Source organism: Prionailurus viverrinus, chromosome A3 (assembly GCF_022837055.1).
Source record: "Prionailurus viverrinus isolate Anna chromosome A3, UM_Priviv_1.0, whole genome shotgun sequence".
Taxonomy (NCBI): domain Eukaryota; kingdom Metazoa; phylum Chordata; class Mammalia; order Carnivora; family Felidae; genus Prionailurus; species Prionailurus viverrinus.
In genome coordinates this window covers 117,971,852-117,989,419 of record NC_062563.1, presented here as the reverse complement: position 1 = coordinate 117,989,419, position 17,568 = coordinate 117,971,852, and the positions used below count along the sequence as shown (strand labels likewise).

General features: G+C 36.1%; 1 protein-coding gene across 2 annotated transcripts in view; it reads left to right on the top strand.

Moving 5' to 3' along the window:
- The window catches only part of PPP1CB (protein phosphatase 1 catalytic subunit beta), a 43,877-nt gene extending 33,984 nt beyond the window's left edge, over positions 1-9,893 (top strand). For both annotated transcript variants that reach the window (XM_047851435.1, XM_047851436.1), the window contains exons 7-9: positions 1,842-1,993; positions 5,114-5,248; positions 8,031-9,893. In XM_047851435.1, the coding sequence (XP_047707391.1) occupies positions 1,842-1,993; positions 5,114-5,248; positions 8,031-8,135 (392 nt within the window). In that variant the 3' untranslated portion in view covers positions 8,136-9,893. The remainder of the gene's footprint in view (positions 1-1,841; positions 1,994-5,113; positions 5,249-8,030) is intronic.
- The last annotated feature ends 7,675 nt before the right edge of the window (positions 9,894-17,568 follow it).

Sequence of the window (17,568 nt, the reverse complement as noted above, 5' to 3'; positions counted from 1 at the left end):
TGGGTAAATCATAGTGCAACTGCTGGATCTTAGGGTAGTTCTATTTCTGACTTTCTGAGGAACCTTCATACTGTTTTCCAGAGTGGCTCCACCAGTTTGCATTCCCACCAGCAGTGCAAAAGAGATCCTCTTTCTCCACATCTTCGCCAACACCTGTTGTTTCCAGTATTGTTAATGTTAGCCATTCTGACAGGTGTGAGGTGGTATCTCACTGTGGTTTTAATTTGTATTTCCCTGATGATAAGTGATGTTGAACATCTTTTCATGTGTCAGCCATCTGTATGTCTTTGGAAAAATGTTGATTCATGTCTTCTGCCCATTTCTTAACTGGATTGTTGTTTTGGTGTTTGATAAGTTCTTTATAGATTTGGATACTGGCCCTTTATCTGATATGTCATTTTCATGTATCTTCTCCCATTCTGAAGGTTGCCTTTTAGTTCCATTGATTGTTTATTTGCTGTGCTTTTTATGTTGATGAAGTCCAGTGGTTCATTTTTGCTTTTGTTTCCTTTGCCTCTGGTGACGTGTTTAGTAAGAAGTTGCTGCAGCTGAGGTCAGAGAGGTTGCTTGCCTGTGTTCTCTAGGATTTTGGTGGTTTCCTGTCTCACATTTAGGTCTTTCATCCATTTTGAATTTATTTTTGTGTATGGTAAAAGAAAGTGGTCCAGTTTCATTCTTCTGCATACTGTTTTCCAGTTTTCCGAACACTGTTTGTTGAAGAGACTGTCTTTTTCCATATTGGTAATTTTGTAAAGGGGAGTTGTTTATTCATCAAGTAGGGTTGGACAAGATGGTTACTAAGTACATTTCCTACTCTTAAGATCCAAAGAGTCTATAAAAAGGTAGGCATTTTTTGGTTTTTATCCTGCTCTACTTGTTCATTGTACTTGAATCTTAACCATTTCCTACTTCTAGATTATTCTTACCCCTTTCAGGAGATCTCTACTGTTCTGATCTCTTCCTTTTGTTTTGACTATTCCTTCTCAGTACTTTTTGCTCATTCCCCTTTCTCCTTTCTCTGCCTGCGTATTAAATGTTTGCTTCCTCAGAGTTCATTTACTGGTCTTCTCACTTGACATTCCCAAGGTGGTTTGAATCCCTCCTAAGATTTATACTACTATGAGTATGATGAAGATACTCAAATATTTTTAGCTCTGACTTCTTTTCTTATGCCTGACACTGAAGCCAAGGATCCGTTCTCATTTTGTTCATCCATATTTCATTTAAATCCTCCAGGCTTTTATAGAAAATGTTTTCTTCCCTCAAATTGATCATTAGATCAGATACAATTCCAGTGAAATCTCAGTTGGGTTCATAGAATTATACTAACTGATTCAGAAATATATATGTGAAAGTAACCAAGTTAATCCTGGAGAAAAGCATTAAGTGGGGATACTACCCCTACCAAATATAAAGATTTTTTTAAAAGCTTTAGTGTGTTACTGGCTTAGGGATAAATAAAATGGATTAATTTAATAGATTGGCCCCCAGAAATAGTGTAAGTAGCCTCTCTATTCAGGAAATGCTGCTGGGTCAATTGCTTGTTCATATGGAGTAACTATGTATAGAAGGAACAGCCTTTTCCATATATTGTGTGCTTAGAGTGTGCCATGCACATATTTCTTGTATGTGGGAAGAGTTGGGAAGTGCTACTTTCAGCCAGGCAAAATTATATGGGTGGGCTAGCAAAGAGTGGCTAAATTCAATAGGCTGGGGTACTAGGAAGCAAGTGATTGTTACTCTTTATTAGAGGGTAAGAGGGCATGAGAAGAAATGTGATACAGATATACTTTATAAACTTTGTTTTATTTTTTTCATTGTTGTGTTTTTATTCTTTAAAGGTTTGCTCTGTGATTTGCTGTGGTCTGACCCAGATAAGGATGTGCAAGGCTGGGGAGAAAATGATCGTGGTGTTTCCTTCACTTTTGGAGCTGATGTAGTCAGTAAATTTCTGAATCGTCATGATTTAGATTTGATTTGTCGAGCTCATCAGGTATGAAATCTAAAACTTTTGAACATTTTAATATTTATTTACACAGATCTTTTTTTGTTTTTGAGGAAACGAAGATCTAAAACTAATTATAGGGGCGCCTGGGTGGCGCAGTCGGTTAAGCGTCCGACTTCAGCCAGGTCACGATCTCGCGGTCTGTGAGTTCGAGCCCCGCGTGAGGCTCTGGGCTGATGGCTCAGAGCCTGGAGCCTGTTTCCGATTCTGTGTCTCCCTCTCTCTCTGCCCCTCCCCCGTTCATGCTCTGTCTCTCTCTGTCCCCAAAATAAATAAACGTTGAAAAAAAATTTTAAAAAAAAAAAATAAATAAAACTAATTATATAAGGAAAGTAGTAGGAGAGATGAAGCCTATATACCTTGATCTCACAGTTAACAATCTGATGATTTGTTAACCCTTTCTCACCCTCTAGGAGGGTGTTTCAAACTAATTTATATTTTGCAGTATACTACAATGCTGGCAGAATTTTTGGCACTTGTCTGAAGCTTTCTAGAAATACTTGATCCCATTTTAATCTGTTTATATGTATTTTAGATAACAATCAAATGACCATAGTATTAAAGGATACTTTTGAGACACTTGGAAAAATTCAGTTATAGACTGGGTGTTAGATATCAAGGAGTCATTGTTCATTGTTTAAATCTTAGGATAATAACGTTACTATGTAAGAAGGATGTCCATTTTTTAGAAATACATACCCAAGTATATGGAAGCAAGATGACATGTCTAGGATTGGGTTGAAAATACATCAGCATTGGGGCACCTGGCTGGCTCGGTCAAAGGAGCGTGCACCTCTATCTTGGTTGTGAGTTCAAGCCCCACGTTGGGTGTAGAGATTACTAAAAAAAAAGTAAAATACATCAGAGAAAAAAGGGAGAGTAAATGAAACAAATGTAGCAGAATCCTGGTAATTATTGAATCAGGATGGTGAGAATGAGAGTTTATTGAACTCTATCTCCTTTTGTGTGTCTTTGAGCTTTCATTATAAAAATACATACTTATTTTTAAAATAAAGTTTATTTAGGTTTACTTTTTTTTTTTTTTTTATGTCCACCACCACTACTATATTCTGTACTCTTCAAGGAGGGGATTGTGATTTGTTGACTTTTAAATATCCATTGCTTTGTTGTTGTTGTTGTTGTTGTTGTTGTTTTAATGTTTGTTTATTTTGAGAGTGAGTGTGCACGCATGCAGGGGAGGCACAGGTTGGGGGGGGGGGGGGAGAGAGAGAAAGAATATCCCAAGCACAGAGCCTGACACAGGGCTCAAACTCACGAACCATGAGATCATGACCTGAGCCAAAGTCTGGAGTGAGACCCTTAATTGATTAAGCCACCCAGGAGCCCCAAATATCCATTGCCTTGTAAACTTACATACTGCAGCGTGCACTTAGTGTTTGAATAAATGAATTAATTAGCAAAAGCTTATTTTGATGATTTGATATGTCAAGTCCTCATGCTCTTTAAAATATGACTGGTAAATACATTCAGTGAAAGACATTTTTATAAATCTTTTCTGTTTACTTTTGAAAGTACTAAAAGTATTTGAAATTTCTAAGTGTAATACTTTTAAAGGTTCCTTGTTTTTTCTTTTGTCTGTTAAAAGAAAGTTTGTTAAGTAGATGCTGTGCCACACTACTTCCCTTTTTGGGAGGGCTTTGCTCCCTATGACACTTGACTACTTTTCTATGTGATCTATGGATAAACAAAGATGATTGGTTTCTCTTTTCTGCATATGTTGTATATCACAGGTCTTCTTCCTACCAGAATTTCCTAACTCAGTTGAAATGAAGTCAAGTCCCCAAATCCTTTGCTTTTGCAAAGGTTTGGTAAATATTGTGTTTATGATTTAGCTAATTAATAGAAGTTTTCTACTAGATAACAGTGCAGAGTTGCTAAGTTTCCTAATAAGATACCCACTAATAATCAATTTTTTTAGCAATATATTTCCCTTCATAGATCTTTTCAAAAATAGATGATGGGGGCACCTGGGTGGCTCAGTCAGTTAAGCACCCAACTTCAGCTCAGGTCATGATCTCACGGTTCATGAGTCCGAGCCTCATATCAGGCTCTGTGCTTGGTGGTGGAGAGCCTACATGGGATATTCTCTCTCTCTCTCTCTCTCTCTCTCTCTCTCTCTCTCTCTCTCTCAATAAATGAATAAAACTTTTAAATGATTTTTTAAAGAAGTCAGATTATTGAACTACCTTGGTTTGGACATCTTTTTCCAGACACTTCCAAAATCCTGTTCTGCTTATTTTCAAACCTATCTCTAAAATTAAGAGACTTCTGATGGGAAACACCACAAACTACACATGTGTCCTTTTACAATAAACCTGTTTATTTAGTAAATGTATGAATGAACAAGTGAATAAGACTAGGAACTAAAAGGATACACTGAGTTCCAAACACTGTGACCGAGCTGGAATAGATAAGGTGACCAAGATCTTAACAGAAAAGGTTAATATCTAAATTCTACCATGAGATAATTACAATAGGAGCATGTACCTGATACTATAGTAGGAATTCTTTTAAAATGTAAATTGTTTTGGAGGTACTTCTTATGAACAAGTATTGTAGGATAATTTTGCTTAATCAAAGGATGCTTAAAAGACTTCAAAAATTATTCTTTCCTACTGTAAATAAATATAAAATATGTGTTATTGACTTCTCAGAATTGTAGAGCTGAGAAATATAAATTGTTTAAATCGTTCAAATTGACAACAGATTCTAGAAATCATGTTAAATCATTAAAGAATTAAGGATTCTGTAGTTGTGATATAATGTCATCAACAAAGAAGTACTAGGTATGTAAGGTTCCTGTAGACACTATACCTATCAGCATACGGAGAGCCTTAGAAATGGTATGATTTTTAAACATTTTATTTATCATAAGTGTACTATTTCATTTTAGCTAAATCCTTGCCATTATAGAAAAGGCATACTAAATACTTTAATATTCTAAGACAAGTTTAGAAATAAAAATCAAGCTTCCAAAACAAAACAGTGTTTATTTTTAGGTCTTTGTCACATTAATCTCAGTAATATAGACAGTTGAGAATCAGCTATAAATAAATGTGTTTTTTCTTTTGACCTTTCCTTTCACAGGTGGTGGAAGATGGATATGAATTTTTTGCTAAACGACAATTGGTAACCCTATTTTCAGCCCCAAATTACTGTGGCGAGTTTGATAATGCTGGTGGAATGATGAGTGTGGATGAAACTTTGATGTGTTCATTTCAGGTATAGTATAAATACATATAAATCAGTTTTATTCAGAAGTGATTATCACTCATAGACTTGTTAGAGATTTCTGTTTTCATTCGCAAATGCTCCGGACTTTTTGGTGTATATCAAGTATTAGAGTTTTAGAGAGCCTAAGTTATGTCAGTCATTCTTGATGCAAATGTTTAAGTTGTTAAATTCCTGTATGACTTCTTGAATAGGGGCTTAACCTACTAAAAGAATGTGAATTCAATTAATAACTTAGATTTTGTTTCCTTTTGCTAGAAATAGACCAACTCTGGCTTCATAGTGTGCTACTTATAAATCACTCTTGTTCACAGACTAAAACAACTTCAGTGCTTTATTTTTGCAAAGGGTATTTTATGTGCCTCTCCTGCATATACTATATGTCTCTTTCTTTAAATGTGGACGGGCTTTTCTATCCCTCTTTCCCTTTATTTTATTACTATTTCTGTCAGCTAGTACACCTGAATATAAACACGTGACTTCTCATTTATAATTTAAGGATAGGAACTAGACCTTATCTTTCAGCATTTGCCGTAGTGGAATTGGATTTCTTCTTCAGTGAGACACTGTGATGCTCTGAATAGTTCTAAGAAATGCTTCTTAAATCATTTCTACACACTTGTATGTAAATACTGAAATTTCTGTCTATAATGTAAGTTAAAGCTCTGTTTACATCCACCAGAATAAATACAATTAAAAAATCAGATAATAACAAGAATTAATGAGGATGCAGAAAAGTTGGAAACTTCATATAGTGATGGTGGGAATGGAAAATGATGCAGCTGCTTTTGGAAACAGTGTGGCATCTCCCTAAAAAGTGAAACATAAGAGTTTCTTTGTGGCCCAGCAATTCCACTCATAGGTATACCGAAAAGAACTGAAGGCAGGTACTCAAATACAGGTATATGCATATTCATAGGAGCATTCTTTATAATTGCCAAAAAATGGAAACAACCCAGATGTCCATCACGTAAAGAACGAAAACAAAATGTGGACTATCCATAAAATGGCATATTGTTTGACAATTAAAAGTAATGAAGTACTGATACATACTACAGCATAAATGAACCTCAAAAACATGATTTCAGTGAAAGGAGCCAGTCACAGAAGACCACATATTGTATGATTTCATTTATGTGAAATAGCCAGAAAAGACAGATCAATAGAGAAGAATTAGTTTTTCCTCAGAATTGAAGGGAGTTAGAGTAGTGGAGAATGATTGCTTATGGGAGCAAGATTTCTTTTTGGACTGACAAAAACTCTAAAATTAGATTACAGCAATGATTGTACAACTGTAAATACTTTTAAATCATCGACATGTACATTTTACTGATACGATACATAAAATATGTAAATATTTTTTTAAAGATCTACACATAAAAATTAAAGGGTTTGTGACTATCCTGTAAATAGTGGCAGAATTATTATTATTATTTTATTGTTTCAAGTTTTTATTTAAATTCTAGTTAGTTAACATATAATGTATTCTTAGTTTCAGGAGTAGAATTTAGTGATCCATCACTTACATATAACACCCAGTGCTTGTACAAGTGTCCTCCTTAATACCCATCACCCATTTATTTTTTTGCTCCTAATATTTTATAATGTAATAAAATATTAGCATTTATTACTAATAACCAAATGTCAATAGCTTTAAAATATGAAAACCACAAGCAGTTAGAAGATATAATGGAAAATACAATTCTGTTTACAACTGATACTAGATGAGCAAATATACTATGGAATAAACATTGTGACTGATCCATCACCCGTTTAACTCATCCCCCTGCCCACCTCCTCTCCGGCAACCCTCAGTTTGTTCTCTATAGTTAAGAGTCTGTTTTATGGTTTGCCTCCCTTTTTTTTTTTCTTTCCCCTGTGTTCATCTGTTTTGTTTCTTAAATTCCACACAAGTGAAATCACGTGGTATTTGTCTTCCTCTGACATATTTCGCTTAGCATAGTACACTATAGCTCCATCCACATCATTGCAAATGGCAGGATTTCATTCTTTCGATTGGCTGAGTCATATTCCATTGCATGTTCCATTCATCAGTCAGTGGACATTTGGGCTCTTTGCATAAATTGGCTATTATTGATAGCACTGCTATAAACATTAGGGTGCACGTGTACTCCATTTGTTCCTTTGGGTAAATACCTAGTAGTGCAATTGCTGGATCATAGGGTAGTTCTATTTTTACCTTTGTGAGGAACCTTCATACTGTTTTCCAGAGTGACTGCACCAGTTTGCATTCCCATCCACAGTGTAAGAGGGATCCCCTTTCTCCACATCTTTGCCAACACCTGTTGTTTCCTGTGTTGTTAAATTTAGCCATTCTGACAGGTGTGAGGTGGTATCTCATCATAGTTTTGATTTGTATTTCCCCAGTGAGTGACATTGAGTATATTTTCTTGTGTCTGTTAGTCAACCTTGGTATTTTGACTCATAAACTAAATGTTCTTTCCTCACCACAGAGATATATTAATTTAAAAAAAAATTTTTACTTAAATCTAAGGATTGGGTAGTTGATAGGATTTGTGTGTTTAAGGTTTTGAATTACCAGTGGCTTGACAGATGATAAGAATATTCAAATATTTAGTCATCTGCACACTTTAAATGTGAGAGCTGTCCATAGAACTTTCCTGTTTTCCATACTTTTATTGAACCTTTAAAATTTATGTCATTTTTTGAAAAGCCTGCTATTATAACAATAATTTTCTTAAACTTACTGCACTTGAAAGAGTAACACTGTTAATAAATTATTTATTTTAAGATATTGAAACCATCTGAAAAGAAAGCTAAGTACCAGTATGGTGGACTGAATTCAGGACGTCCTGTCACTCCACCTCGAACAGCTAATCCACCGAAGAAAAGGTGAAGAAAGGAACTCTCTAAAGAAACCATCAGATTTGTTAAGGACATACTTCATAATATATAAGTGTGCACTGTAAAACCATCCAGCCATTTGACACCCTTTATGATGTCACACCTTTAACTTAAGGAGACGGGTAAAGGATCTTAAATTTTTTTCTAATAGAAAGATGTGCTACACTGTATTGTAATAAGTATACTCTGTTATAATATTCAGCAAAGTTAAATTCAAATTCAAAATTACCCATTAAAGTTACATCTTCACGTATCACAGTTTTTAAAGTTGAAAAGCATCCCAGTTAAACTAGATGTGATAGTTAAACCAGATGAAAGCATGATGATCCATCTGTGTAATGTGGTTTTAGTGTTGCTTGGTCGTTTAATTATTTTGGGCTTGTTTTGTTTGTTTTGTTTTGTTTTTGCTAGAATAATGGCAAATATTAATTTTTTTTTTCCCTGAACATTTTTACAAGTGAAATGTGGGAAGAGCTTTAAAGACATTCACCAACTATTATTTTCCCTCGCTTATTTACTTATGTACCTGTTTAATCTTACTAAGAAAACTTATGCCTCATTACAGGAAAAAGGAATTTTAAAGAATGATATTTTAAAAAAAAAATAGACCAACTATCCAATCCAGTGATTGAATCAAACAGTTTGACTGGGCAAACTTCACAGCTGATAGTGAATATTTTGCTTTATACAGAAATTGCCACTGATTTGGATTTGTGCACTCTAATTTTTAACTTATTGATGCTCTATTGTGCAGTAGCATTTCATTTAACTTTAAGATAAGGCTCATATAGTATTACCCAACTAGTTGGTAATGTGATTATGTGGTACCTTGGTTTTAGGTTTTAATTCGCACGAAACACCTTTTGGCATGCTTAACTTTCTGGTAACACACCTGCATTGGTTTTTTTTTTTTTTTTTTTTTTTGGGGTTTTTTGTTGTTGCTATTGTTGTTGTTGTTGTTGTTGTTGTTGTTGTTGCTATTTGTTTTTAGATCCACAGAACATGAGAATCCTTTTTTGACAAGCCTTGGAAAGCTGACACTATCTCTTTTTTCCTCCCTCTGTACGAAGGATGTATTTAAATGAATGCTGGTCAGTGGGACATTTTGTCAACGATGGTTATTGGGTGCTTAACTGTCTAATATTGCCATGTGAATGTTGTATACGATTGTAAGGCTTATGTCACTAAAGATTTTTATTCTGATTTTTCATGATCAAAGTTCATCCAATATTGTATAGACATGCTTTGTAGTGAGCTATAGTAGCAATAATTTCTGTACATGATCAAGGGTTTATTGCAGCATTTCTTTTCCTGTTCTCTTTTTTTAAAGGGTTAGTATTAACAAGGAGTAGAAAAGTCAACATAAGGATTTTAGAAGGAGAACTTACAGGACACAGATTTGAGATACTTTGGATGCGACCCTTTTGGATGTGATTCTAAAAGCTTTTATTGAGTATTGTCAAATTTGTAAGCTTCATAGGGATGGACATCATATTTATAATGCCCTTCTTCTATATGTGCTACCATTGATGTGAAATTCTTGACCTTAATATTGTCTTTGAAAATGTTAAATTGAGAATTCTGTTAACTTACATTTTATGAATTGGCGTATTGTATTTCTGCAAGAGATTTGATTTTCAGCACAGTGCAAAGTTCTTTCAAATGCATATGTCTTTTTTTTCTAATTCCATTTTGTTTTAAAGCACATTTTAAATGTAGTTTTCTCATTTAGTAAAAGTTGTCTAATTGATATGAAGCCTGACTGGTCATTTTATTCCTTTTTTTTTTTTTTTTTTTTTTCCCTTTACAATGAGACATTTAAACACACATTCTATTCAAACAGATTTCAGTATCTTTTGCATATACTGATTTGATTTCTTTTCTGAAAGTGTTCTTGTATTGCATGTGTTCTATTAGGTTAGATCACATAGGCTTTTATGTAATGTGATTTAAACATCCTAATTGAAACGTAAGGTGAGGGGCGCCTGGGTGGCGCAGTCGGTTAAGCGTCCGACTTCAGCCAGGTCACGATCTCGCGGTCCGTGAGTTCGAGCCCCACGTCAGGCTCTGGGCTGATGGCTCGGAGCCTGGAGCCTGTTTCCGATTCTGTGTCTCCCTCGATCTCTGCCCCTCCCCCGTTCATTCTCTGTCTCTCTCTGTCTCCAAAATGAATAAACGTTAAAAAAAAAAAAAAAGAAACGTAAGGTGAGCAGTTTCTAATAGAATTTTAAAGTAATCATAGTGAAGGAAGTCTAGAAAAATAAACCTTTGGCAGGAGACAAGGCAGTCTTTTATTAATCTCTGTATTAGTCAAAACACATAAATTTGAATTTGACTTACTATGTTTTTAAAATAATAGTTCATCCTGGTCAGTATTGAATATGAAAAAATAGTAAATTAAGGAAAGTAATATTGGTCACTGAATGAAAGGATGGAAATTTATCATGTTTTAAAAATTACTCGAGCAGTAGGATGCCTGGCTGGCTCAGTCAGAGGAGCATATGACTCTTGATCTCAGGGTCATGCATTCAAGCCCCACATTGAGTATAGAGATTACTCAAAAAAATAAATTCAGATTATTTGAGGAGTCTTAAAACCACATTACAAGTTTCTGTCATACAATGTGTTACAAAGATTACTTACTTGGTAACAGTGCCACTTCAAATAAATAAAACTTCATTTCTTAGGAGAAAAATAACCCGGATTCTAGTGTCACTGATTTATAGCATTCTTTCTCTCTGATTTTTAATGATTTCCATATTCAAATTTATCTTTAATCCAAATGTCATGACATTTAAAATCAAACATGCTAATGTGATGGATCACATGGATTAGGTTAAATTTTTGCTAGTTCTTGAATGGAAAGAATCATTTGCAATGTACTACCCCTTGTGTTTGAAGTTTTAACAAATTCATTGTTTTAATTTTGTTTGTGGACAAATTTTAATCATGATCATCCAAACTGGTTTGGTTTGTACAAAGTGTTGAGTCAAAATGCCAGCAAGAAGAATTTTAAAGCTTAAGAGGTGGTTGGTAATTGGAAGTGTTAACAGTGTTCAGAGGATATATATGTCATTCAAAAAGAAAACTCATATGAGGGAAAGCCAGGAACATCTTGAGATGTGTCCCTAAGGAATATAAAAAGTGCATTATATTGAGCCAAGGAACTGAAGTAACATCTTCATTTATAAGTGCAGTTCTATTCCTTTGTCTCCTTGGCAACCATAACTCTTGAACCAAAAGAACCAATTATTTTCTGTCACATCTTTATGCTGAAAATGTGTTCAGAGAAGGAAATGGTCAAGTTTACTCTGCTCCTGGTTGCATTAACCTCATTAACCTCATTTCCTTATGAATCCAGCCCTGAATCAGAACTGTGCCTGAGAAGACCCTACCTGACTAGACCAGGGGCATCCACTTAGAAATACTGTATTTCTTTGCTGGTAGTTTTCAGTGTTTCATAATTTCCTTAAACAGCTAAAAAGCAGTTAAAAATATTTTAAAGTGACAGCATACCTTGCAAAATGAACAGTAGTTAAATAAGACATAAACTGATTCCATGCAAGTATACATGTAGAGTTTTATCTATAGTCTCTTTAAAATTTACTTCAACAAAAGTGAAGTTTAGATATAGTGTAACAATTTTGATTTGTTGAGATTGGATTTTACCTGTATATTTGAATTCCAGAATTTTTTTTTTTTAATGTTTATTTTTGAGAGGGGGAGAGAGACAGAGCGTTGAGTCAGGGAGGGACAGAGCCAAAGAGAGACACAGAATCCAAAGCAGGCTCCAGGCTCTGAGCTGTCAGCACAGAGCCCAATGTGGGGCTTGAATCCACGAACCGTGAGATCATGACCTGAGCTGAAACCAGATGCTCAACTGACTGAGCCACCCAGGGGCCCCGAATTCCAGAATTTCTAAATAAATTCCCTAATTAGGAAATTATAAAAGTCAAAACTTAGTTACTCAGCCACCACCTCCTATATTGGTTGACTTATAAACTTCTTTAATTTCTCACTGTAATTTACTTTCCTGTTCAGGTTGCAAGTTTTATTAAACCGTATTTTTATAAAAGTGGCCATAAATCTTTGCTTTTCTCCTCTTAGGGACTTTGCCAGCTAATGTGGTTATAAAATCTTGTTACCCGTGTTTTGAATGTCAGTAGGGTGGAAGATAACAAGTGGAATGGGGGAGGAGAATAAGCTAACTGCCTGAAGCTTACAGATTCAGCATTTCTTTGATACAACATGCAAAAAGTTGGGAGCCTTGGTCTATTTCTGGAGACAGGCCTGGGATCACCAAGTAAGAGGGTGTGCTCAGTTTGCAGCTGCCTAATTTGAGCAATGCAGCAGATTTACAGGCCAAAATTCTTCCTCAGAAAACAGTGACACCACAACTCAACATGTGAAACTACCATAGATTATTCATATATAAACACTGAATATTGACAGAGTCACAAAGACAAAATACAGTACAACAGGAAAGGAGTAGTCCAGAGGAATCCTGTATGTTTACTTTCAACTAACTTCAAAGTAAGTCTTAAGCCTTCTACTATATTTATCGGAAAAAAGAGCTCGGAAACAAAAGCAAAGTGTTGCGACTTTTTATATCCGGCTACCTCACCTATATCATTTTCAAGCTGGTGTTGGCACAGTTTCTGAAAATGCTGCCACTTCCCGACAGGTTGTTGACAGACACACCTGTTCTGTCTACTGTTGTGGGGTAACTGTGAGCTTTGTTGCTTTAGCTCTCTCAAGTGTGGTAAGGATTCCTAAGAAGGCAGGGGTGAGGGGTAGAATCACTTGAGAAATCATTTTCTGGTAGATCTTGTAAAACTACTGAAATTTATGAAATTGAAAATTAATAACCTACTTTCTTACCTTAGAAAAACGTGAGAAGCCCAAGACCCAACTCTTAACATGGAACTGTTATGTAGTGTACAACTAAAGTGAGAAGTTTTAAAAACAGGTCCCTACCTTCCAGGATAATGGCCTCAGGTTTTGTAGCTCATGCCTGGGTGGAGACTGGTAACTCCACTGAAGAGAATTTGTACAGTAACACCTGTTTTGAGTGTGGTACCTTAATCTTTAACCAACTGAGTTCCCTAAACTCCGTATGCTCACTGACAGATTGAAACGAATTGTGGTCTATTCTATTTTTTGAAGAAAATCAATTCTTCTGTAATTGTACAGATCCATTTAGTACAGTGGGCATTCCTTCAAGACTGTTGTATTTGGCCCTTAGAAGCCTTTGGGTTTCAATCAGTTTGATTGTATGTGACTAGAATGTAAGCTCATACAGGCAGAAATTGCTTTCTCTTTTTTTTCTGTGGATGTGTCTCCAGCTTCTAGAGTGGAGCCTGGCACGTAGTAAGCACTCAAATGTTTTTTTTTTTTAATGAATGCAAGTGAGTTTCAAAACTTACTGTTTAAACACCTTGACCTTTTGGAGAAATTAGCAAAAAAAAAAAAAAAAAGTTCCAGTTTTCATTTATCCTCCTCGAACTGCTTTTTGTCTTTCACAAGAATGCTGGAGTAATTTCAGGAGAAAATTGATCTGGGTCTGTGGGACCAAAATAAATAGTTTATGGTCAAAACTAATCTTCATTTGGTAAATATTGGTAAGTGCTAGAAGTTGTGTCTAGTTACTTGAAACGCAGCTAGCACCTGACAGGCACGTAGAGAAAGTTGCCTCTTGTTCGGAATCAAACTTTCCAAGATCTTTATGGTTATTTTCTTGCCCCTCCCCCTCTCTATCCTCTAGGTTCTCTGTGTAATTGACCTTCAAGTCACCTTTGTTGTGAGCCACTTCAAACATTTTTAGAAAAGTGGTGTAGTGTAACATTTTGTCTTGCAAAAGTCACCTAGTATTTGTGAATACTTAAAACTAGGAATCAAAAGTTGAAAGTGGTGAGGCTGTTGCCTCAATTTAACAAATAAGGATTATGTCATAGGCAGAAGCAAGTATGGGGAAAGATCAAGAAAGTTATTTTCAGGGGCGCCTGGGTGGCTCAGTTGGTTAAGCATCCAACTTCAGCTTCAGGTCACGATTTCATGGTTCGTGGGTTCGAGCCCCACATCCAGCTGTATGCTGATGGCTTGGAGCCTGGAGCCTGCTTTGGATTCTGTCTCCCTCTCCTCCCCTCCCCCACTCATGCTCTGTCTCACTCTCAAAAATAAACATTAAAAAAATTTTTTTTAGGTTATTTTCAGTAAGGAACAAAAAAGTACAGTGAAGAAAACTAATACAGTGCTTATACCTTGTTAGATTGATTATTGTTCTATCCTCATACTTCTCAGTTTTTATTGCCTCCATATAAAAGAGCCGTCAGCCACACTGAATTCTGGGTCTTAGTGCAACATTCCAGGAAGAGAATTTGGCTCAACTTGGGTCAAGTGCCCTTAGGACTCCCAGCAGGTGAAGAAGAGAGATGATAGTGTATGAATATAGTGTATGAATATAGTGTATAGTGTATGAATATCCCTGCACCCAAGTGGTTTGGGAGGTTGAGTAGAAAATTTACCAGAAAAGGGATGCTAAAAAGAAAATCCAAAGGTATTCTCTATGACATACTTTAAAAGATAATCTAGTCACAAAAAGTCCGAAAATACAAACTTGGCAAGATGTAGACTAATGGGACTCTTACTTAAAATTGGTACAACTAGGAGCACTTTGCTGGCTCAGTCGGAGGAACATTCAACTTTTGACCACAGGGTCATGAGTTTGAGCTCCACTTTGGGCATATAGATAATTAATTTGGTACAAGTACTTGGGAAATAAATTTAGCATTCCTAAAATCCATCATTTTCACTTTAAAGCCTTTATAAGAAAAGTACATATAAAAAAGTGTGCACCATGGGGCATATACAAGCAGAAGTAGTATTTGAATATTTGAAACATGGGCACTGACCAATCCAACACCAACTAATCAGAACCTATGCTCACTATAACTAACACGGTTTTACAGAGGCACAGCAGCTGATAACCAACCAAGTCTGTGTACAAGAAGACTCATGGCATTCATAGTGAAAAATGACCAGTGAGAGGAGCATGGTGATACGTTACAGTATATTCATAGAACAGAATTCCATACAACAATGAAAATGCTTTACAGTGTCCTGCATTTGCATGTTAAAATCTTAAACTATAAAGAATACAAAGCATTAAGTTTACAAACAATCTGTATTTAAGGATACAGTGAATCTTAAGGGAATGGGAAAAACAAAAGTCACCTCTTCAGAAAAGTATGCTCTTCCACTGAAGAGCATACAGGATCTCAACAGTATTGTTTATGTTCTATTTCTTGGATGGTGGGTTCATGCTTTTTTGGTTAGTAGTGGCTTCTTGAAGTTTTTGCTTTATTATGCTCTGCCTGCATATATGTTACGATATATTCTTTTGTACATATCAAATATTCCATTTTTTAAACCATGTATGCAACCCCATTTATGTAAAATTGTATTTATATGTACACATAATAAAAAAATTTTGTATAAGAAAATAGCTGGTTAATCAGATTGCAAAAATCAGAACTTCAGAAAGTGCTGCAGGGGGCACCTGGGTGGCTCAGTCGGTTAAGTGTCCTACTTCGGCTCAGATCATGATTTCAGGGTTCGTGAGCAAGCCCCGAGTTGGACTCCGTGCTGACAGCTCAGAGCCTAGAGCCTGCTTCACTTCGGATTTTCTCTCTCTCTCTCTCTCTCTCTCTCTCTCTCTCTCTCTCTCCCTGCCCCTCCCCTGCTTGCTTGCTCTCTCTCTCTCCAAACATTTTTTTTTTAAACCTTTAAAAAAGAAAATGCTGCAGGAATTCAAGAATGGCAGAGTCCTGCACTTATTAAGTACTCAGATGATGGACTGATGCCTTGAGCTGGGTCTTAAAGGATGAATATCATGTAGAAAATTTAAATGAAGTTTAAAAAAGAGCACATTATATGCCAGCTCAAAGAAGAAAGTTTTTGTTTTTTTAAAAAGGGTCTTTTATTTATTTTTACTTTTTTAAAATATTTATTTATTTTGAGAGAGTGTGTGTGAGGGACAGAGAGACAGAATCCAAATAGGGCTCCAGGCTCTAAGCTGTCAGCACAGAGCCTGACGTGGGGCTTGAACTCCCGAACCACGAGATCATGACCTGAGCCAAAGTCGACGCTTAACCGACTGAGCCATGCAGGTGCCCCTCAAAAAAGAAAGTTTAAGACATACTCAGAAAAAAGTATGTCACTAAGAATGGAGTAAAGAATCACTGGATAATAGTGGGGAGATACAAGGTAGAATGCGGACAAACTAGAGGCGATGCACGCGGTACAGGGAATGGTCAAGGCTGTGGGCAATCAGTAATATTTTAGTGAGGAGATAGCAAAGCCATGCATTAGGATGGATGAAAAGAGGAAAAGGACTGTAGGCAATAATGCAAAGGCTCTTTAGTTAAATGTGTATTCAGTTCTTATCAGCCAGTTGCCAGATCAAATGAAGGAGGAAAGAAGGTAACACACCTCCTGTGTGCCAGTCCACTGCTGAACAACTTACCACAATATGAAATTTGTCCCATACGCTTACAAAGCAGAGGGTATCATCCCACCTTTACACTTACCTGAGGCATACAGAGTTAAATAATTTGCCCACGTTCATATAGCCAGTAAAGTGAAAGAGCTTCAATTCAAACCAGGCCTGTGACTCTAAAGTACATTTTCTTTCCTCTGTGTCATGGGCCCAACATAGTCAAAAACCCAAGAATGAGAAGGCTCATGAAGACCTTGCTGGTCATAACCCTTAACTTGAAGCCAAAACTTAAGTGGTAAGCTTCTTCCCCAACAGCTTGCTTTGTTAACATCTATGTATATTTGCTGACTTTTGTGTACAAATTTTACTTAAGTGAAAACAAATTCCTGTGTGGAGACTTGGGGATCCTAAGGAGTACCCTCTCCTAACTGTACTTTGCCTTTGCGTTATATATGCATCTCTGGTGCCACAACTCGTTTTAATTATTCGTGTCTGTATCTGTCTAGAAAGTTCTAGAAGGATAGCGCCGCTATTCATTATTGTGCTACTTTCCTTGCTTCACATTTGTAACAGTGATTTCCATATAGTGGACATATGTGGTCTTTGTAAACATTCTTTATGCAAGGCTGGAAACTAGTTATCACAGTAAACTCTGCTATTTTGAGGAAAAAAAGAACAACCAGGGAAACCAGAGGAATGAGGTTTAAAGCAGTCATTTTCCTAGGGGAGTAAATATTACAGGTTTTCACAACTAGTTGATGCTTCTTGGTCCATTCCCCCATTTAAAGGCCAAGGGGGAAAGGTGAAGGCATTTGTAAGCAAAAATGAGTTCCCAGACTGCACCGTCTTCCTACCTGAAGGTGATTTTGCCCTCATCTTGCTGTGGTGAGAGCCCAAGAAAGAAGGAAACTAGCTTACTCATTCTTCA